The 22,610-nt window shown below is 43.5% G+C and overlaps 1 protein-coding gene across 1 annotated transcript; it reads right to left on the bottom strand.

The window, feature by feature from the left end:
• Positions 1 to 18,368: 18,368 nt before the first annotated feature.
• On the bottom strand, positions 18,369 to 19,152 carry LOC109940820 (uncharacterized). Its single transcript, XM_020541127.1, has 3 exons — positions 19,107 to 19,152; positions 18,513 to 18,716; positions 18,369 to 18,433 (listed from the first exon to the last, which is right to left on the bottom strand). The coding sequence occupies exons 1-3, from the start codon at positions 19,150 to 19,152 to the stop codon at positions 18,369 to 18,371; spliced, it is 315 nt and encodes a 104-aa protein (XP_020396716.1).
• Between the last annotated feature and the right edge of the window lie 3,458 nt (positions 19,153 to 22,610).

Genomic DNA, 22,610 nt, shown 5'->3' with positions numbered 1-22,610 from the left:
CGGAGTCCCATTCCTTTCCAATGTGCGCCTCGCCTTTGGCCTTCCTATAGTTTTTCTTTTTCCCTCTTCCCATGCTTCTCTTGTACCTGGTCATTATCATTATTGGGGCACTGTGCAATAAAGTGACCAGTCTTACCGCATTTGTGAAAGGGAAATGTGTCCTTGGGCCATTTCTATAAGTGTTTTGGTGATTAGATGCCCAACATATATCAATTTAGTTCTTATGTGCTAAATGAGTGAGAAGTGCAAATCAAAGAAAAAGGTATGTATCCGGCCTTAGTAAATTGTTTTGAGTACTAACATATGCATTGAGGTGCCAGGAAACATTGCCGAGAAGAAATGATTTGAATTAGAGAAGATATGGCTCAGGACAGCCAAAACCAACTCCAGCCTGGCACACCGGAAAGTGTCTGGTGCCCCAGGCTGGCCTGCGGCGAACTGGCTGCTCTCGAGAATCGGTGGGGCGACGTGGCTAAAAATCACCGGACTGTCTGGTGGTGCACCGGACTGTCCGGTGTGTCATCAGCGCCGCGCCCAAGTCCTTCAGCGACAAACTCGTCGCTCTCGGGAAAACCAAAAAGCGCCACGGCTAAAAATCACCGGACTGTCCAGTGGTGCACCGGACTGTCCGGTGAGTCAGAGCCGCCCGAGCCAACGGTCAGCAGCGAAATCAGCGGGCGACACGTGGCCTGAGCCAACAGTCGGTTGGGCACACCAAACTGTTCGGTGTGCACCGGACAATGTCCGGTGCGCCAACGGGATCACCGGCTCAATGGTCGGATGCGCCAGATAAGGAAGGAGATCGCGCACCGGACAGCTACAGGACCTGTCCGGTGGTGCACCGGACTGTCCGGTGCGCCACTCGATAGAAGGTAGGAATTGCCTTCCAATTTGATCTCCAACGGCTCCTAGCTGCCTTAGGGCTATAAAAGGGACCCCTAGACACATGTAGCAGATGACCAAGCATTCACTAAGCATCCTAAGACTCCCAGACTCCGCCTCCGCGCATTTGATCAATTGTGTTAGTGATTTGAGCTCCGATTGAGTTGTGAACTCTCTGTGTTGTGTTTCGAGCTCAAGTCTTGGCTTGTGTGCGTGTGTGTGCTGCGAATCTGAGTCTTGCGTGTGTTACTCTCTCTCTTACTACTGTGCTTCTATTGTGTTAAACTTGTAAGGGCGAGAGGCTCCAATCTGTGGAGATTCCTCGCAAACGGGAGAAAGACTCTAAGAAAGATAGCTGTGGTACTCAAAGTTGACCATTAGATCACTTGAGAGGGATTGGGTGCAATCCTTGACCGAAGGAGGTCACCACAACGTGCAAGTAGCCATTGGCCGAACCACGGGATAAATCACTATGCCTCGTGTCCATCTTATTTTGTGATTGGCTTTTCTTCTACAATTCACACTCTAGCATCTTGGTTTTAATTGCACTAACATTCATAACCAAGTATTGGCTATTTAGTGTTGAATTCTGCAGGATCACCTATTCACCCCCCTCTAGGTGCTCTCAATTGGTATCAGAGTCGTACTCTTCATCTAAGGGACTAATCGGCCGAAGAGATGGATCCTAAGGGTAAGGGGATGGTGGTCAACGACAAGGAGAAGGAGTCTCTCTTCAATGAGCCAAGAGACGACAAGCCCATTGACTCATGCTCGAGTCATAAGAAGAGGGACGGGAAGAAGAAGAGGCGCATCAAGAAGATCATCTACTACGACAGCGACGCCTCCTCTTCTTCACCAAGGGATGACGACGATGACTCCTCGTCCAAGAAAAGGACGGTTAATCAAAACTACTCCTTTGATTATTCCCGTATTATGTATAATTCAAATGCCCATTTACTTTCTATTCCTCTTGGAAAACCCCCACACTTTGATGGAGAGGATTACTCATTTTGGAGTCATAAAATGTGTAGTCACCTATTTTCTCTCCATCCTAGCATTTGGAAAATTGTGGAAAATGGGATGCATTTTGATAGTACGGATAATCCTGTGTTTATAAATGAACAAATTCATAAAAATGCCCAAGCTACTACTGTTTTGCTAGCATCTCTTTGCAGGGATGAGTACAATAAAGTGAGTGGCTTGGACAACGCTAAGCAAATCTGGGATACTCTCAAGATATCACATGAGGGTAATGTTGCCACTATGATCACCAAGATGGAACTAGTGGAACGCGAGCTGGGGAGGTTCATGATGATCAGGGGAGAGGAGCCAACACAAACCTATAACAGGCTCAAAACCCTGGTCAACAAAATCCGAAGCTATGGAAGCACAAGATGGATGGATCATGACGTCGTCCGACTCATGCTCATTTCATTTACAGTAATTGACTCTCATCTTGTGAATCTTATTCGTGAAAACCCCAGGTACACCAAGATGATGCCCGAGGAGATACTCGGAAAATTCGTGAGCAGGCGCATGATGGTGAAGGAGGCGTGATACGTGGACGATGCACTAAATGGTCCACTACCCATCTACGAGCCGTAGCCCGTTGCCCTCAAAGCAACTAGCAGCAAGGAGGCGCTATCGAGCAAGGTAGCACAAGTGGAGGCTGTTGGGCTCAATGAGGATGAGATGGCGCTTATCATCAAGCGCTTCAAGACCGCGCTAAAAGGATGCAAGGAGTACCCCAACAAGAACAAAACAAAGGGAAAATGCTCCTGCTTCAAATGCGGTAAGACTGGTCACTTCATAGCTCAATGCCCCAATAATGACAATGACCAGGGACAAGAAAAACACGGGAAGAGGGAGAAGAAGAACTATAAGAAGGCCATGGGCGAGGCGCACATCGGGAAGGAATGGGACTCTGACTGCTCCTCCTCTGACTCTAAGGATGAAGGACTAGCTGCCTCGGCCTTCGACAATTCTTCGCTCTTCCCCAACGAACGCCATACATGTCTTATGGCTAAGGAGAAGAAGGTACATATTCGAGATACCCCTAAGTACTCTTCTTCTAGCGATGAGGAATCTTCTGATGATGAAGTAGATTACTCTGATTTATTTAAGGGGTTAGATAGAGATAAAGTAGAGAAAATTAATGAATTAATCGATGCTCTTAATGAAAAGGATAGACTGCTAGAAAAGCAAGAGGATATTTTATATGAGGAACATGACAAGTTTGTTAGCGTTAAAAAATCTCTTGCTTTAGAAATAAAGAAAAATGAAATATTATCATCAGAGTTGTCTTCCTGTCATGAATCCATTTCTAGCCTAAAAGATTTAAATGTAGAATTAAATGCTAAGCTAGAGAAAGTTAATGAAACTAGTTCATGTGTAGAGCATGTCATTATTAGCAATAGATGTAAGGACTTTGATATTGATGCCTATGATAAACATCTTACTTCTATTGCTAAATTAAACAATGAGGTGGCAAGTCTTAATGCTCAACTTAAGACTTGCAAAGTTGATTATGATAAACTAAAATTTGCTAGGGATGCCTACACTGTTGGTAGACACCCTTCAATTAAGGATGGACTTGGTTTTCAAAAGGAAACCAAGAACTTAACAAACCAAAGGACTTCCGTTCTCAACAAGGAGAAAGGGAAGGCCCTATGGCTAGTAGTTCTCAAAAGAACCATGCCTATATTTATGATAGGAAATTCACTAGTCATGCTTATAATAATAGATGCTATGATCGTACTGGTTCTCATGATGCTACATTTAATTCTCATGCTATGTTTGCATCTAGTTCCGCTTTTGTTCATGGTAGAAATAGGCCTAGGAGAAATTATGTTCCTTCTCATGCTCCTAGGAAAGTTTATAATGGACCTACTACTGTTTACCATGCCTGCAATGCTTCCTTTGTGCTTTTATGCAAGAATGCAAAAGTAGTTGCTAGGAAGTTGGGATCCAAATGCAAGGGAGACAAAACTTGCATATGGGTTCCAAAAACTGTTGTGACTAACCTTGTAGGACCCAACAAGAGTTAGGTACCTAAAACCCAAGCTTAATTTCCTTGCAGGTTTATGCATCTGGGGGCTCAAGCTGGATTATCGACAGCGGATGCATGAACCACATGATGGGGGAGAAGAAAATGTTCACCTCCTACATCAAAAACAAGGATTCCCAGGATACGATCATCTTTGGAGATGGGAATCAAGGCAAGGTCAAAGGATTGGGAAAGATAACCATCACATCCGAGCATTCTATCTCTAATGTGTTTTTAGTTGAATCGCTCGGGTATAGTTTGCTGTCTGTGAGTCAATTATGTAACATGGGCTATAATTGTTTATTCACAAATATTGATGTATCTGTCTTTAGAAGAAGTGATGGTTCATTAGCCTTTAATGGTGTACTAGACGACAAGCTCTATTTAGTTGATTTTTCGAAAGAGAATGCCAATCTAGATGCATGCTTAATAGCTAAGACTAATATGGGCTGGCTCTGGCATCGCCGTCTAGCACATGTTGGGATGAAGAACCTTCATAAGCTTCTAAAGGGAGATCATGTGTTAGGACTAACCGACGTCTGTTTTGAGAAAGACAGACCTTGTGCAGCGTGCTAAGTAGGGAAACAAGTGGGAAGCACTCATCACAGCAAGAATGTAATGACGACATCAAGACCACTGGAGCTTCTTCACATGGATCTCTTCGGACCCGTTGCATACCTCAGCATTAGGGGAAGTAAGTATGGTCTTGTAATTGTCGATGATTTTTTCCACTTCACTTGGGTGTTCTTTTTGCAGGACAAATCAGAAACCCAAGGGACCCTAAAGCGCTTCTTAAGGAGATCTCAAAATGAGTTTGAGCTCAAGGTGAAGAAAATAAGAAGCGACAATGGGTCCGAGTTCAAGAATCTACAAGTTGAAGAGTTTCTTGAGGAGGAAGGCATCAAGCATGAGTTCTCCGCTCCCTACACACCACAACAAAATGGGGTAGTAGATATGAAGAACAGGACGTTAATCAACATGGCAAGAACGATGCTTGGAGAGTACAAGACGCCTAAGCGGTTTTGGTCGGAAGCTGTGAACACAGCTTGCCATGCCATAAATCGGCTCTACCTGCACCGTCTCCTCAAGAAGACCTCCTACGAACTCCTTACTAGTAACAAACCGAATGTTTCTTATTTTCGTGTATTTGGGAGCAAATGCTACATTATGGTGAAGAAAGGTAGACAATCGAAATTTGCTCCCAAGGCAGTAGAAGGTTTCTTACTAGGATATGACTCAAATACAAAGGCGTATAGGGTCTTCAACAAATCATCGGGATTGGTTAAAGTCTCTAGCGACGTTGTATTTGATGAGACTAATGACTCTCCAAGAGAGCAAGTTGATCTTGATGATACAGATGAAGAAGAAGTTCCGACGGCCGCAATGCGCATGATGGCGATAGGTGATGTGCGACCACAAAAACTACAAGAACAAGATCAACCATCCTCCTTGACATTGGTGCATCCCCCAACTCAAGATGATGTATATGTACCTTAAGAAGAGGGGCAAGATCAAGGGGGAGCACAAGAGGAACAAGTTATGGAGGAAGAAGCACCACGGGCCCCTCCAACTCAAGTCCAAGCGACAATCCAAAGACATCACCCCGTCGATCAGATTCTGGGTGACATCAGCAAGGGAGTAACTACTCGCTCACGATTAGCTAATTTTTGTGAGCATTACTCATTTGTCTCTTCTATTGAGCCTTTCAGGGTAGAAGATGCCTTGTAGGATCCGGACTGGGTGTTGGCCATGCAGGAAGAGCTCAACAACTTCAAACGGAATGAAGTCTGGAGCCTGGTGCAACGTCCAAAGCAAAACGTTGTGGAAACCAAGTGGGTGTTCTGCAACAAGCAAGACGAGCATGGAGTGGTGACAAGAAACAAGGCTCGACTTGTGGCAAAAGGTTATGCCCAAGTCGCAGGTTTGGATTTTGAGGAGACTTTTGCTCCTGTGGCTAGGCTAGAGTCAATTCATATATCACTAGCCTATGCTGCTCACCATTCCTTTAGGCTGTTCCAAATGGACGTGAAGAGCGCTTTCCTCAATGGGCCAATCAAGAGGAGGTATACGTGGAACAACCCCCTGGCTTTGAGGATGACAGGTATCCTGACCATGTATATAAGCTCTCTAAGGTGCTCTATGGACTTAAGAAAGCCCCAAGAGCATGGTATGAATGCCTTAGAATCCCACTCTTTTCACAAAGACATGCAATGGTGATCTTTTTGTTTGCCAAATTTATGTCGATGACATAATATTTGGTTCTACTAAACAAAAGTCTTGTGAGTAGTTTAGCAGGGTGATGATGCAAAAATTCGAGATGTCGATGATGGGCGAATTGACCCACTTCCTTGGATTCCAAGTGAAGCAACTCAAGGATGGCACCTTCATCTCCCAAACGAACTACACTCAAGATCTTCTCAAGAGGTTTGGGATGAAGGACGCTAAGCCCGCGAAGACACCAATGGGAACTGACGAACATCTCGACCTCAACAAAGGAGGTAAGTCCGTTGATCAAAAGGCATACCAGTCAATGATAGGTTCATTACTTTATCTTTGTGCTAGTAGACTGGACATTATGCTTAGTGTATGCATGTGTGCTAGATTTTAATCCGACCCCAGGAATGTCACCTTGTGGTCGTTAAGCAAATTCTTAGGTATTTAGTTTCTACGCCTTGCTTCGGGATCTGGTATCCAAAGGGGTATACCTTTGACTTAATTGGATACTCAGACTCTGACTATGCGGGGTGCAAGGTTGATAGGAAGAGCACATCAGGGACGTGCCAATTTCTAGGAAGGTCCCTGGTGTCCTAGAGTTCCAAGAAACAAACATCTGTTGCCCTATCCACCGCTGAGGCCGAGTACGTTGCCACAGGACAGTGTTGCGCGCAACTGCTTTGGATGAGGCAAACCCTCCATGACTTTGGCTACAATCTGAGCAAAGTCCCACTCCTATGTGACAATGAGAGTGTAATCCGCTTGGCGGATAATCCTGTTGAACACAGCCGCACTAAGCACATAGACATCCGGCATCACTTCCTGAGAGACCGCCAGTAAAAGGGAGATATCGATGTGTATCACATTAGCACCGGGAACTAGCTAGCCGATATCTTCACCAAGCCTTTAGATGATAAAAGGTTTTGCAGGTTGTGTAGTGAACTAAATGTCTTAGATTCGCGTAACTTGGATTGATCTATAGCATACATGTAGTTCATCCCTTTGATCATGTTACTTTAAGAATTTACATCATTTATTGTTTATTTGTGGTGTTCAAGTTGTACAAGTCATCCCTGGACCTCACAAGTCCATATGCAAATGATGCACATGTTTAGGGGAAAATGTGCTACAACTTGACTCCTTTGAGACTAACTGGTTTGTTTGAGTATACTTGAAGTAGTATCGAAGGACCATTGAAAGGGAAAGTGAACTTGGACGACGAAAAGACTTCCACTGCACTCTGGTATTAGTGTATTTAATTCCAAGTTCATACTTATGCTCTCATTGCCTTTTTGCTCTTATTTGACATTTTGGTGAGGCAATGGGGTTAAAGGGCCAAAAATGATCCTGTTTTGGTGCTTAATGCCAAAGGGGGAGAAATTAAGGCCAAAGCAACTGGATCAGCCAACCACTTGAGAATTTCAAAAATAGTAGAGTTAGAGTTTGTATTTTGCCCAAATGTCTCTTATTGCAAAATTTGATCTCTTATGGGGAAGAATTTTGATTGTGGGAAAAAGGGGGAGTTTTTGGCACTTGATCAATATACTTTTGGAATATCTCTCTATTTTCTCAAACAAGTGTGTTTGACTTAGAAATAAAAAAAGAATTTGATTTGCAAAAACAAACCAAATGGTGGCAAAGAGTGATCCAAATATGCCAAATCCTAAGTAAAAAGAATTTGGTCTTCAAATTTGCATTGATGTTGCACTTCTTTTGTTGCTTTTTAATGTGTTGGCATAAATCACCAAAAAGGGGGAGATTGAAAGGGAAATGTGCCCTTGGGCCATTTCTATAAGTGTTTTGGTGATTAGATGCCCAACACATATTAATTTAGTTCTTATGTGCTAAATGAGCGAGAAGTGCAAATCAAAGTAAAAGGTATGTATCTGGCCTTAGTAAATTGTTTTGAGTACTAACATATGCATTGAGGTGCCAAGAAACATTGTCGAGAAGAAATGATTTGAGTTGGAGAAGATATGGCTCAGGACAGCCAAAACCAGCTCCAGCCTAGCACACCGGACTGGCCGGTGGTGCACCGGACAGTGTCCGGTGCCCCAGTCTGGCCTGCGGCGAACTGGCTGCTGTCGGGAATCAGCGGGGCGATGTGGCTAAAAATCACCGGACTGTCCGGTGTGTCGTCAGCGCCGCGCCCAAGTCCTTTAGCGACGAACTCGTCGCTCTCGGGGAAACCAAAAAGCGCCGCGGCTAAAAATCACCGGACTGTCCGGTGGTGCACCAGACTTTCCGGTGAGTCAGAGCCGCTCGAGCCAACGGTCGGCAGCGAAATCAGCGAGCGACACGTGGCTCGAGCCAACGGTCGATTGGGCACAGCGAACTGTCTGGTGTGCACCGGACTGTGTCCAGTGCGCCAATGGGATCACCGGCTCAACGGTCGGATGCGCCAGATAAGGAAGGAGATCGCGCACCGGACAGCTACAGGACATGTTCGGTGGTGCACCGGACTGTCCGGTGCGCCACTCGACAGAAGGCAGGAATTGCCTTCCAAGTTGATCTCCAACGGCTCCTAGCTGCCTTAGGTTTATAAAAGGGACCCCTAGACGCATGGAGCAGATGCCCAAGCATTCACTAAGCATCCTAAGACTCCCAGACTTCACCTCCGCGCATTTGATCAATTGTGTTAGTGATTTGAGCTCCATTCGAGTTGTGAACTCTCTGTGCTGTGTTTCGAGCTCAAGTCTTGGCTTGTGTGCGTGTGTGTGTTGCGAATCTGAGTATTGCATGTGTTACTCTCTCTCTCTTACTATTGTGCTCCTATTGTGTTAAACTTGTAAGGGCGAGAGGCCCAATTTGTGGAGATTCCTCGTAAATGGGAGAAAGAATCTAAGGAAGATAGTCATGGTACTCAAAATTGATCATTGGATCACTTGAGAGGGATTGAGTGCAATCCTTGACCGAAGGAGGTCACCACAACGTGGAAGTAGGCATTGGCCGAACCACGGGATAAATCACTGTGCCTCGTATCCATCTTATTTTGTGATTGGCTTTTCTTCTAAAATTCACACTCTAGCATCTTGGTTTTAATCGCACTAACATTTCATAACCAAGTATTGGCTATTTAGTGTTGAATTCTATAGGATCACCTATTCACCCCCCCTCTAGGTGCTCTCAATTTGAAGCAAGAGTGTTTTCCCCTTGACTTGTTCTTGTTGGGGTACTCCTTGCGTCCTTTTAGTGAGGTCTTGAAGCGCTTGACGATGAGTGCCATCTCATCCTCATTGAGCTCGGCAGACTCCACTTGTGCTACCTTGCTAGGTAGCGCCTCCCTGCTGCTGGTTGCTTTGAGAGCAACAGGTTGTGGCTTGTAGACAGGAAGTGAACCATTCAAGGCATCGTCCACATATCATGCTTCTTTCACCATCATGCGCCCGCTCACGAATTTTTCAAGGATTTCCTCGGGCGTCATCTTGGTGTACCTAGGGTTTTCACGAATAAGGTTTACAAGATGAGGATCAATAACAGTGAATGACCTGAGCATGAGTCGAACAACGTCATGATCCGTCCATCTTGTACTCCCGTAGCTTCAGATTTTGTTGGCAAGGGTCTTGAGCCTGTTGTATGTCTGTGTTGACACTTCTCCCCTTATCATTGTGAATCTCCCTAGCTCGCCTTCCACCAGTTCCATTTTTGTAATCATGGTAGCATCATTTCCCTCATATGATATCTTGAGGGTCTCCCAGATTTGCTTGGCGTTGCCCAAGCCGCTCACTTTGTTGTATTCATCACTGCATAGAGACGCTAGCAAGACAATGGTGGCTTGGGCATTTTTATGAATTTGATCATTTATGCATACAGGGTTGTCAGTACTATCAAAATGCATTCCATTTTCTACAATCTCCCAGATACTAGGATGGAGGGAGAATAAATGACTATGCATTTTATGACTCCAAAAAGAATAATCCTCTCCATCAAAGTGTGGGGGTTTTCCAAGTGGAATTGATAGTAAATGGGTATTCGAATTGTAAGGGATGCGAGAATAATCAAAGGAGTAATTTTGATTAATTGTTTTCTTTTTCGATGAAGAGTCTTCATCGTCGTCATCCCTTGGTGAAGAAGAGGAGACATCGCTGTCGTAGTAGATAATATTCTTGATGCGCCTCTTCTTCTTCCCATCCCTCTTCTTGTGAATTGAGCCTGAGTCAGTGGGCTTGTCCTCTCTTGGCTCGTTGAGGAGGGACTCCTTCTCCTTGTCGTTGATCACCATCCCCTTGCCCTTAGGATCCATCTCTTCGGGCGGTTAGTCCCTTTAATGAAGAGTACGTCTCCAATACCAATTGAGAGCACCTAGAGTGGGGGTGAATAGGTGATCCTATAAAATTCAATACTAAATAGCACAAACTTGGTTTAAAGATGTTAGTGCAATTAAAACCAAGTTGCTAAAGTGAGAACTCTAGAAGAAAATCAATCACAATGAGTAGGGACACGAGACAGTGATTTTTATCCCGTGGTTCGGCCAAAGCCTACTCCACGTTGTGGTGACCTCCTTCGGTCAAGGATTGCACTCAATCCTTCTCAAGTGATCCAACGATCAACTTTGAGTACCACTGTTTTCTTCCTTTGCAGTCTTTTCCCGTTTGCGAGGAATATCCACAAATTGAAGCCTCTCGCCCTTACAATCTTTGATCACAAGAGAAGCACAAGAGTAAGGGAGGGAAAGCAACACATGCAAGACTCAATTCACAGAAAACACACGCACACAAGCCAAGATGTGAGCACAAAACACGGCGCAGGGAGTTCACAACTCAAATGGTGCTCAAATCTCTAACACAACAATCCGAATGCGTGGCGACAGAGTCTAGGCGTCTTAGAATGATCAGATGCTTGGTGTAGTGCTCCATGTGCCTAGGGGTCCCTTTTATAGCCCCAAGGCAGCTAGGAGCCGTTGGAGATCCAATTGGAAGTCAATTCTTGCCTTCTGTCGGGTGGCGCACCGGACAGTCCGGTGCACCACCGGACATGAACAGTAACAGTCCGGTGCCTGATCTCCTTCCTTTTCTGATGAAGCCGACCATTACGCCCTCGGTCCCCTTGGCGCATCAGACACTGTCCGGTGCGACCAAGTGACCGTTGGCTCGGCCACGTGTCGCCTGTTGATCGCGCTGCCGAACGTTGGTCGTGGGCGCCGTTGGCTCACCGGACAGTCCGGTGATTTTTAGTCGCGGTGCCTGCGCTTTTTCCTGAGAGCGACAAGTTCGTCGCCGGGCTAGCCTGGGCACCGGACACTATCCGGTGCACCACCGGACAGTCCGGTGCACCATAGGCTGGTGCTGGTTTGGCTGAACTCAGCCAAGACTCCTTCAATTCGTTTCCACTTTTCTTGGTTGTGTTCCTAGCACTTAGAGATATATGTTAGTATCCAAAAACAATTTACTTGGGCTAGAAGCATACCTTGTTCTTTGATTTGCATCTTAACACTTATTAACCAACTTATTTGGTGTTGGGCATCTAATCACCAAAACATTTATAGAAATGGCCCAGGGGCACATTTCCCTTTCACAAATGCCGAATTAATTTGAGTTGGGTGCCTTATATGTTCATCTAGAAAGCTAAAATCCTCCAAAGGATAAAAGTTTTCCTTTGGCTTCTACTAAGAGACAGGATTCTCTCCAAAGTAAATCTAAACAAAAGGAATTGGCAAGGAAATCTAAATTGCACTTAATGAGATTGCCCAGAACTATGAAACACATTTTCTTTGATTGTCAGATCGCGAAATTCACCTGGAGAGTGGTGCAGGCGGCACTTCATCCCATCTGTATTCCCAAGAATCCCATTGAGATGTTTGGCCGCTAGCTCCATCTTTTCAATAAATGGGACATGAATTTGTTAACGGTGGGATGCAGTGCGGTTCTTTGGACTCTTTGGAAAATAAGAAATGAAGCTTGCTTTGAAGATAAAAGAGTAGTTAATACGTTAGACATCTTTATATTGTGTTGCTTCTGGATGAACTCATGGATTCTATTACAGAAAAAATCGGCAAGAAAAAAGCTGGAGGAAAGAAGCAACCATCTCAGAAAAATGGCTAGTGATATCTTCATTAGAGGTCAGTGGTGGTCTCCAGTAGACAGGAGGTTGACGAAGTGATTGGATGCGCGGGGGGGATCCTTTTTGGCGAAGATGCTCCTATCTGAACTTGAACCTGGAGACTCTTGTGGCTCTTGTATCAGGATGTCGATCTGTAATAATTCGTCTTGGTTAAACCCCTTTTTGTCTTAGTCGTCTTTTACTGTATGGCAATAGTTGTTAAGTCTGGCCTGTTGCAAACTATAGCTGGGTTAGGTGTTGGGCTTTTCCGCTTTTGTTGCTAGTGGCAAGCTGCGACTAAGACAATGTCGGTGTGTGTGTCTGTGGTTGTAGAACATCATTGTTTCCTGTTTCTTAATGAAATAGGGGGATCCCTTTTCGTCAAAAAATTGTCTTATATATGAACTTTTCAGCAGGTTATTTTGGACTAAGGGCTTACAGTTCTTTTTGGGGGAGCAAATACTGTTTTTCTTTTATGGGTGCAGATTTTTGCAGCACCATGTTGATGTTCCAAGTTTTTGCTTAATTGTCTTCTCTTACTCTGTTGCATGTAATCTATGTGTTGCAAAGTCACCCCTAAATGCATTAAAAAACTTTACAATTTTATGTGTTGCTTGTGCACAAAAAGAAAACAGAAACAGACATCTCCCATGCCAATGATTACTTACTTGGTTCTTATGTTTCTGCTTTAGGATGGGAAAGATGTCAAGGCCAAATAAAAGGAATAAAAAAGTAGGGAAAATACAAGTGAGTTATTGATTCACTTTTGCCAGTTTTTTGTCTTTTGCATGTATTTATGCAGTTATATTATAGTGGTAATAATTCTGTTGTACAATGATCCTTGACTAGGAAATAGAGGTGAATAGGGTGGTATAATTCATTGCTTATCAGTTGACTCATGATACATCAGTTAGAAGCATGAGAAAGTTATTTAATAACAAATATTCGCTTTAATATATTATGCAAGTTCTATGATAAATTGACAAATTTAGATTCTTCCTTTATGTTTTTCAGATACGTTATGCAGTCGCAGCATGTTTCAGAAGTTCATTCAGTTTTATTTTAGATATGTTCACAAAGTCATCACCTATTAGGTTGTATATTTGAATGCTCGTTTCAGGTGTTAATATATTTTTATCTCTATCTTGCAGATGTCTTACTGAAGAGGCTCAATCCATGATGATTATGCTATTTGTTGATATCAGCCGATTGATGAAGTCCCTTTCAGTTTGTGAACTCTAATTCTGTAAGTAAGAGTTGCTTTTCTTCCACTTACAGTTGTGGAATACATTGCTTTTCGGACTACATTGCTTCTGCTTCTATCTTTACATTCTTTTGATTGGTAACACTGCAGAAAGTTGAAACTCAGCAAGCTAGAACTGACTGCATTGTGGAGATATTGTTGCCACTAAAATCTCGTAAGTAGAGCTCAAATTCCTAGATAAGGCTCTATTATCAACTGCAAGTATCCAATTATGCTTCATTATTCTAATTGTCGGCATTTGCGAAACAGGATGCATGTCCTAATCCATCCATAGAGCAGTTACTTGATGCTGTTCAGAGGCACTTCACAGCCCAGGTTGATAAAACAAATTTAACTTCTGACTCCAGTAACTTGCATCCTTATGATGTTATTAGGACCAAATAGTCTGCTTTGTTGTGTTAATTCCAATTTGCTTTGCCCATGCCAAAGCAATTGGATGAGCTGCAGGTCATTGTCGGCTTTGTGCAAGCTGCAAAGAGGCTGAAGACGACTACGAAAGTGGCCTAACTGTGAAGCCTGAACTTCAACTAACAGATTCAAGAGAGGATGTAACATGTTTGATGAATGTTGTCGTGCTATGTAATATATATGCACAAAGTTCTTTAGATTTAGGTGGCCAGGTTAATGACAACTATATTATGTTAACCTCATCTGATGTAGATATGCCTATCTAAAGATGTTTTAATCTCTAGCTCATTTCTTTCCTGGTGACTGGATGTGGATTGAAATGACAAGTTTAAAAGTTATTTTGTCACCCTTTTCGGTGTTCCAACATTATATTTAGCTCATGTTTTGCCCAAATTGCATGCAGAACTAATCAGGAATGCAGCATGTGGTGGCTAGAAGTGCCATAAAATTACCAAGTCTCATGGTAAAACCCTTCTGCAATAGTAGCCAGGAACTGTTTAAGTGAGCCTGTGTAAAGACTTCTGAGTAATGGCTTGATAAAAGCTTTGGGAGGTGAATTGCAGTTAGCACCAAGACAAATCGAGCACCATGAGGGAAGCACAATGGCCAATTATAATATATCAGGAATTTAACTAGCGTTTTCTCAAATTAGGCAGTACCGTTAGCACGGAGCAACTCACTATTTTATCACTAACAGGCCGGTCATGTATATATAATCCTTCTATAGTTTGTACTTATTTAATTTGAGCTATCTTTGACAAGACACCAAATAAAAATGATATCCTGCTATTTTAAGACACGTGCTCATTCAGCAATTTTAGTAGTGATTTACTCCATCCATCCCAAAATAAATAATATTTAGATTTATCCTTGGTTAAATTATTATAAATTTGACTAAATTTATAGACAAGAATGCCAATATTTATTGCACCAAATATGTGTGACATAAGAATATATTTTGTGGTAAATCTAATAATACTTATTTGGTAGTATTATAAAAGACAAACCTAAAACATAATTTATTTTAGGACGGAGGAGTATTTTCTAACTGCTCCATCTCAGAATAATACAGTAGTTTTAGGTTGTCCTGAGTCAAACTATTTTAAATTAAATCAGATTTTTAGAAAATATAATTAACATTTACGATACTAAATAAATACATTTTGAGGATTTATTTTATAACCCACATAATGCTACTAATTTGATTATAGATGCTGATATTTTCTCCTACTCCCACTATCTTGAAATATATGTTGTGTTTGACTTGGATAGTAGGAGGGACGAGAGTCGTACATTCTAGATTTTTTTATATGAAATCTCTACTAACTATTAAGACACTATTGTAGACTGCCCCCGCCTCCCTACGCCCGCCCGCGTGCCACACTCCCCGCCGCGAACACGGCAATCCCTGCCCGCCCTCCGCAATCTGCCCTCTGCCCTCCGCGAACGGCCTCTCCCCACGCCTCCGCTCCTATGGCCCCGTCCTCGTGGCGTTCCGGCAACTACCGCGAGCCCTCCGCTTCTCCTCTAGGTCCCTCTCCTACAGAACCCTCCCAATCCAAAGCGATTCCTCCGAGCCGCCGCGACGGTGTCTCCCCGGGGTCCCTAGCACAGCTCGCGTTCCATCGAGATCCAGTCATCTGGCCGCTCCATCGAGGGGCTGATGGAGAAGGTGCTGTCCGTGAACATCCTCTCCTCGGACTACTTCAAGGAGCTCTTCAAGTACAAGACCTACCACGAGGTCGTCGACGAGATCTACAACCAGGTGGACCACGTCGAGCCCTGGATGACTGGCAACTGCCGCGGACCCTCCTCCGCCTTCTGCCTCCTCTACAAGTTATTCACCATGAAGCTCACCGTTAAACAGATGCACGGCCTGCTCAAACACTAGGACTTCCCCTACATCAGAGCTGTAAGTGAACCTCTGCCCTCTTGGTTTTCCATTCAATGATTTATTTGTTGATTCTGCATGTACCGTTGTAGGAATAGATTTTTTTGCTGATTGTTACAGTTTAGGGGATTTTTTGCCGGAGTAATACTTTCAAGATGGCAATTAATCCCCCAGCTCAGACTGAAGATAAACAAGTATGCCAATTTTTCATGTTTCTTCTTTCATTGAAATAAAATTTGCGCATAACTGGAAGTTAGTTACACAAATTTGTTCTTCTTCTACGATTTACCTGCAGAGGGATAGTCAGACAAGAAGGAATTTCCCTACTAAAAGGTCAAACTCGCCTACTAAAATGACTCGTGCGACGCCTGTTAAAATGCTGATGGAGCAGGACATGTGGAAAGAAAGACGGCCTGATGAGGAGCCACTGAATGTTGTTGCAAGATTAATGGGCCTACATGAGCCTCCAAGTCAGCAACCCAATTTCCCTTTAGGCAGACAATTGGATAAGAAATATCAGTGTGGTGGTTTTGAAGAGAACTACTGGAATCTCAAGTCGAAGAAGGAAAGCAAATGCCACCAAAACTAAAAGGCAGGGCCACGCCATCAGCACACTTGGAATGGTTCTGGTGACCAACCATCAAGAATCAGTAGCAGCCAGAGCATGCACCAAGGAAATGAGACTTGTGAGAAGAGGATGTCAATTGTTTGTGAGAAGTTTGCTGAAGCAAAGCGACTAACCATAGATGAGAAACTTCTTCATTCGAAGGAGTTCCAAGATGCACTGCAATTTTTAAGCTCAAATAGAGACCTATTTTTGGAGTTCCTTGACGAGCCAAATCCTCTATTATCAAGCAACGGTTATGAGTTCCAACATGTTGCACCACCTTCTGAAGTAAAGCAAATAACCATACTGAAGCCATCATAATTAGAAAAGAGAAAAGACAACATCCTTGTGGGGAGACAACTGCTTTCAGATGGAGATGGAGGTGAAAGTGAACGAAACAGATACATGCGCCATCAGAGTTTGGATTTTCCCCAACAAATTCAAATTTGTCTTAGCCAACAAAAATTGTAGTACTAAAACCAGGATTCCCCAGTTCTCATGACTCTAGGATTGCGAGGTCTTCACTATCATCAGCAGAAGACAGTGAAAATGAAAGTATGATGGCGGTTGATGAAACCATGTGCTCAAGAAGGTTGGCAAGAGAGTTTGCATATCAATGTATTTTATCATATTAATCACTATTCATATAATGTTGTTCTGCCTCTCGCATGCGTGGCTTGTTGGCTGACCGACCTAACATCGTAGCTCACGTCCGTTGCCCCCGACCCTCGCGTCGCACCCTCCCTTGCACGTCGCCGCCGCTATGGTCATCCCCAGATCTGTGCTCTTCTTGCCTGTCCAGCAAATACACTCTCCCCTCTGCTCCCTTCCTTCAACGGTATTATATATTCCCGTTGCAACGCACGGGCACTCACCTAGTGATCCCATATGTGTGTTTGGGTTTGGGAAGCAAATCCTCCGCAGAAACGTCCGGCCACTCACATGTGGGGCCAGGCGCCGGGTACGTCCCTGCGTGTTAGTGCCGAGGATCCGGTGGGGTGTGCTTAGTTTAGAGGATAAGATCGTCTCCTTGGGTAGGAGTATAGATGGCCAATAAGCACAAGGCCCACGAGCCCGACACAAAAGCCCGCTGTTTAGGTCTGGTCTGAGCCCGTCATGGCCCGGTTCTATGGAGTCTGGATCGGCCCAACACGAATAAGCGGGCTAGGCTCGGACAGAAAACTAGACACGGTGGGCTAGCCCGACACGGCCTGTTTATCTCTAAGCCCGTTAAGCCTGCTTTTTTGCACTAAAACGTGCTTACTGGCCCGCTTAGCCCGCTTTTCAGCCCGTTTTTACGTGCTAAATGGGTCGTGCCGGCCCGTTTAGACCCGATGCGAGTCGGGCTCGAACAGGAAATCAAGCCCGCGTGCTTAAATGGCACGACTTGATTTTCTAACTGTGCCTGGCGGGCCGGGTCCAAAACGGGTCGGGCTTCACCGGGACCGGGCCGAGCAGCGCCGGGCCGTTTGACAATCTCTAGGTAGGAGGGATGTTGACATATAGAAGTCAGCACAAATTAGAATCTCTCAATAGGATCCACATATCATCGTTTCGCTAGTTTCTTCCTTCTTCTAAATGGTGCAATGACACTGACCCATCCACTGCTAGCCGGCAAGCCCAACTGCTACTTCCACCCCTGTCCCCCATCTAGTTTGCTCATAATCGCGTGTGCAGACCTTGGTCTGCTTGATGCACCCCCGCCGTGACCACTTGCCTCACGCACTCACGTCAGGTTGAGCTTGCATATCTAGGTGTTAGTGTGCAAACCTTGGTCTGCTTGATGCAGCCCCGCCATGACCACTTGCCTCACGCACTCACGTCAGGTTGAGCTTGCATATCTAGGTGTTAGAGCTTAGCTCTTAGCTCACCATGGGCGGATATAGAGGGTAGACACGCAGTGGCGGACCCAGAAATTAACCAAGACCCGGGTCGAAACGACCGTAAACTCTAATAGTAGCATATAAATAAATTGTACGAAACAACGTTGTCATAGATATTAAAGATGACATACAAATTATGATGTAGCTCCTCTAAAATGTATCATGTCAACATCAACATCAGTGCTTCTTGCTCCAGCACCTTGAAGAAAATCATATTAAGAACGCGACTTGAAAGGTAATGTTGAATAAATTTAATAATATTAGTAATTGGTACATACCACTAGTACGAGGTAGATTCACCCTGCGGGTTCTCATGCCTTGAAAATAATCCAATATCTTTGCATCCTCAATGCTTGTAAATATATCCCTCTCAATATAACACACCATACGATGGTTAAGCCATTTGTCTCCTGTCTTATTCCGCAACTCAATTTTAATGATATTCATAGATGAGAAAGCTCTCTCCACAGATGCTATTGCCACTGGTAAAATCAAAGCTAATTCAATGAGACGATATACAAATGGAAAGACAACATGCCTGTCACTCTAAACCATTCTCACAGCAAGATCACCTAGGTCATTGCAACTTAGAATATCTGGATCAGCTCTCATATCAATAATGAATATCTCAAGTTGGTCTTTCAATACTATGCAATCATATGTAGAGAAATCCGCATCATACAATTTAACAAGCTCAATTAACTTATCTCCATCAAAATTGGCAAAAGAATTTCTTGGATCAAGGCAGGCAATGCATCTCAATAATTGGGTAGATCTTTCACCAAAACGGTTGTTGAACTCCACAATAAGTTGGTCAAGCACCACATTAAATATTTCATGTTTCAAGTGATGATGGTAAGTTATCAACTGACCTCCACGCCCTCTTGAGCGACCTCTAGCAGTGGTTGTATCCAACATGTTTGGCACAATGATATTATATTGAATGCAAAATGATTTTGTATCCTCAAATAGATCTTCCCATCCATGTTGTCTAACTTCATCAATTTGTTGCAATGTGGCATCAATCAGTCCTATGGCACGAACAATATTTTGATCTTTCTTTTGCAAGCATTGGGATAAATCATTAGTCTTACCCAATAATTTGATAACAAAATGCATAATAAGCACGAACTCAAAAGTCTCCATTTGTTTTAGCAAACCAGATGCAGTAGTTCTTTGAGAACTAGGACCATCTTGACATATATTCTCTAATACCTCTAAGACTGCTTTCCACATATAATGAAGATGACACAATGTTTTGTGGTGTGATCCCCATCGAGTGTCCCCAGGCCTTGCAAGATTACTTGCTTGGTTTTTCCCTCTTCCAGAAAAAATTTCACCCAATTCTAAACTATGCACAAGGTTGTCATGATGTTCTTGGGCCAACTGATCATGTCTCTTACAAGATGCATTGACAGTGTTAACAATTAATGTGGTATAGGTAAAAAAATCCGTGATAGAAGGGCAACATTTGGCAACAGCAACAACCACTAATTGCAATTGATGGGCAAAACAATGTATATAAAATGCATAGGGATTTTCATCCAATACCTGTCGTTGTAGCCCATGGAATTCACCTCTCATATTTGATGCCCCATCATAGCCTTGCCCTCGTATTTTATGTATCGATAAACCATGACTGAGAAGCATAGAGTCCAAAGCTTCCTTTAGAGCTATTGAAGAAGTGTCCGGAACATGCTGAATTCCCAAAAATCTTTCGATGACATAGCCTTTGTTGTTCACATACCTATATCACAACACATAGAAGCCAATTAAATCACAAAACATGTACACTTGTTGCTTAAATAAAATGCTAACCTCACAATAATAGCCATTTGCTCTTTTATAGAGGCATCCCGAGACTCATCAATAAGAATGGAGAAATTTTTCTCCCCAATATCATATAAAATAGCTTTGGAGGTCTCTTTTGCACAAGCCTCACACAGTTGCTTTTGTATTTTTGGTGAAGTCAATAAATGGTTAGCAGGAGAATCACCAAGAAGGTTTTGAACAGCTTTACTCCTCTTTCTAAACCAATCAACAAATTCAAGAAAGTTTCCCTTATTGCAAGAGGTAGAAGACTCATCATGACCACGAAAGGCAAGAGCTTGCAACAAAAGAAATCTCACGATACTCAACATTATAGTGATTCGATTCAAATATTCTTCTTCATGCTTCTTAGAACCACTTGCCATTGCGTGTCCAACACTTTGCCTTTGATTTCTAAAATCCTCACAATGTTTCCTAGCTTTATTATGCAAGCTATCCACCTTCCCAACATGCTCAACAAACGATTTTGTTGCATTCTTCCAATTACAAAAACCCTTGCTTGTGAATGCATCAATACCAAAATTTTCATGTCTTTGTTGTTTGAATAGATAACAGTAAAAACAGAAGGCAGCATCTTTGGTAACACTATACTCTAACCAATTATGGTTCTTGAACCATGAATCATGAAAACTTCTTTGTCGGTCTCCCATCTTTTTTTAGGATATATATGGCCAATTGGTTGACATGGACCCTGTAACAAATACTCTCTTCTAACTGCATCTCTGATGTTAACATCGTATTCATCAATTGGTTTTCTAAGCCCAGAATCAGCAACTATATCGAATACCTGCTTAGAAGGTGGAATTTCTTGCTCTTGCTCTTGTTCATGTGAAGTTGGATTTACTACTGCCTCAACAATAGCCTCCTCGGTTGCAATTTCTTGGGCTTGATTGTTACTGGTTCCGGTTTCCACTGTTGGTTGAGAATTGAGGTTTGATCTTGGCTGCACATTAGGCACGACGGGTGTGAGAGCTGGAGAAAAAATGATTGCAATGTTCTGTGTCTCTTCTTCATTTTGATTGTTAACTCGCCGGCTGTTCTGCACACAAACAACGGGAAGCACGGTTAGCACAAGGCATAATCCGGGTCTCTAGCGAAGAAAACGAAGCCGAGCGCCGCTACATACCTTAATACCTACAGACTGGGCGGCGCGTCCGCATTTTTTGTATTTTAGCCCTTAAACAGAAATAAATTCACGTTTAGACCTAAAAAAATTTTAAATGCAGTTTTGGACCCTTAGCTCGGCGCCATAGGCTGTGGCGCCGAGCTAACACAGCTCGGCGCCACAGCCTATGGCGCCGAGCTGTGACGTGGCCGCAACGGCTAGCTGCGTCCAGGGCTGACCTGGCGCTGACGTGGCGGCGGCGCGGCCTCGTAGCTCGGCGCCACAGATCTTGGCGCCGAGCTACGAATTCCTATAAAAACGCACGCGCGGCTGGCCGAGAGCAGCTCATTTCATCCCATTTCCAAACTTCGTAAAAATTTCCTGGATTCAAAGATTTGAGTTGGTTCACTTCGTAGACCAAGGTATGATTTCAAACTGATTCGTTTTGTATATTAGGTTTTTAGTTTAATAATTTGTATACACCTATTATATTATCATTTCGATTATTAGTTTGTGTAAACTTATTATAAAGCATATTAGGTATAAGTGATAATTATAATCGTTTATTAGATGAAAGACATGTACCGAGAGGCGTTGTGGCAGAAGAGAGGTCGTCCTCGGGAGTTATATCCAGACGTATCTAGTAAGGATGCTCCTGTTCCTCCTGAACTCCCCGTGCCTAACTGTGACTGTGGCAGACTGGCTTGGGTACATCAATCACAACATCCAGACACGGCTGCTCGCTGCTACTACCTTTGTGGCACTTTGGACGTACGTAGCTTATGACTTATCACTTAATTTTGTTTGCATTCATTTTTTTGTAGATATGTAATAGTGCATCTTTCCATTATTTTAGGGACATGAGAGGTGTTTCTTTTTCCAGTGGATCGATGGTCCTGATAAATTTGACCCTCGATATCTTCTTTTCGTTAATTGGTTGAGTGGAAAGACCAGTCATGAGCGTTTTAAGCGTTGGGTACCTCCTCCCCCGAATCCTCCACCAATGACGGATGAGGAGAAGGAGGTAGCAACAGAAAGACGGATGGACTCACCGCCTCGATGCGATTGTGGAGACCGTGCTGTCATCGACGAAGACTATGACAAGCAGTTCTGTTGTCCGAACATTGATTATGTGAGCCCATTGATACGCTAAATGTATAAACTAGTTTTTATTTACAATAAATTACTAATTTTTTCTCTTGCAGCCATACGGGTGGCGTAAGTGTCGTTTCAGAGAGTGGTTGTATGGTCCTTTGTCCCATTGGCCAGAGCCAGAGGTAAAGGAAAAGAGATACATGGGGTGGGCGGCAGAAGAGGTCAAATTTGATCCAGTACTCTGCAAATGTGGTATTGAAGCTAAGTATGGATTAGTTCCTTCGGAGCTTGGTGTTGGATATTTTTGTGGACATATGGTCGATTACGATGAGGTTGGTATTTTTTT

Source organism: Zea mays, chromosome 7 (genome assembly GCF_902167145.1).
Source record: "Zea mays cultivar B73 chromosome 7, Zm-B73-REFERENCE-NAM-5.0, whole genome shotgun sequence".
NCBI lineage: Eukaryota > Viridiplantae > Streptophyta > Magnoliopsida > Poales > Poaceae > Zea > Zea mays.
This window is presented reverse-complemented; position numbering and strand designations above follow the sequence as displayed.

Coding starts and splice junctions, on each gene's coding strand:
- LOC109940820 (XM_020541127.1), bottom strand. CDS start 19,152: ATGTTGGATACAACCACTGCTAGAGGTCGCTCAAGAGGGCGTGGAG. Junction 18,717..19,106: donor TCGCTCAAGAGGGCGTGGAG/GTCAGTTGATAA, acceptor TGATTTTACCAG/TGGCAATAGCATCTGTGGAG. Junction 18,434..18,512: donor GAATCTACCTCGTACTAGTG/GTATGTACCAAT, acceptor ATTTTCTTCAAG/GTGCTGGAGCAAGAAGCACT.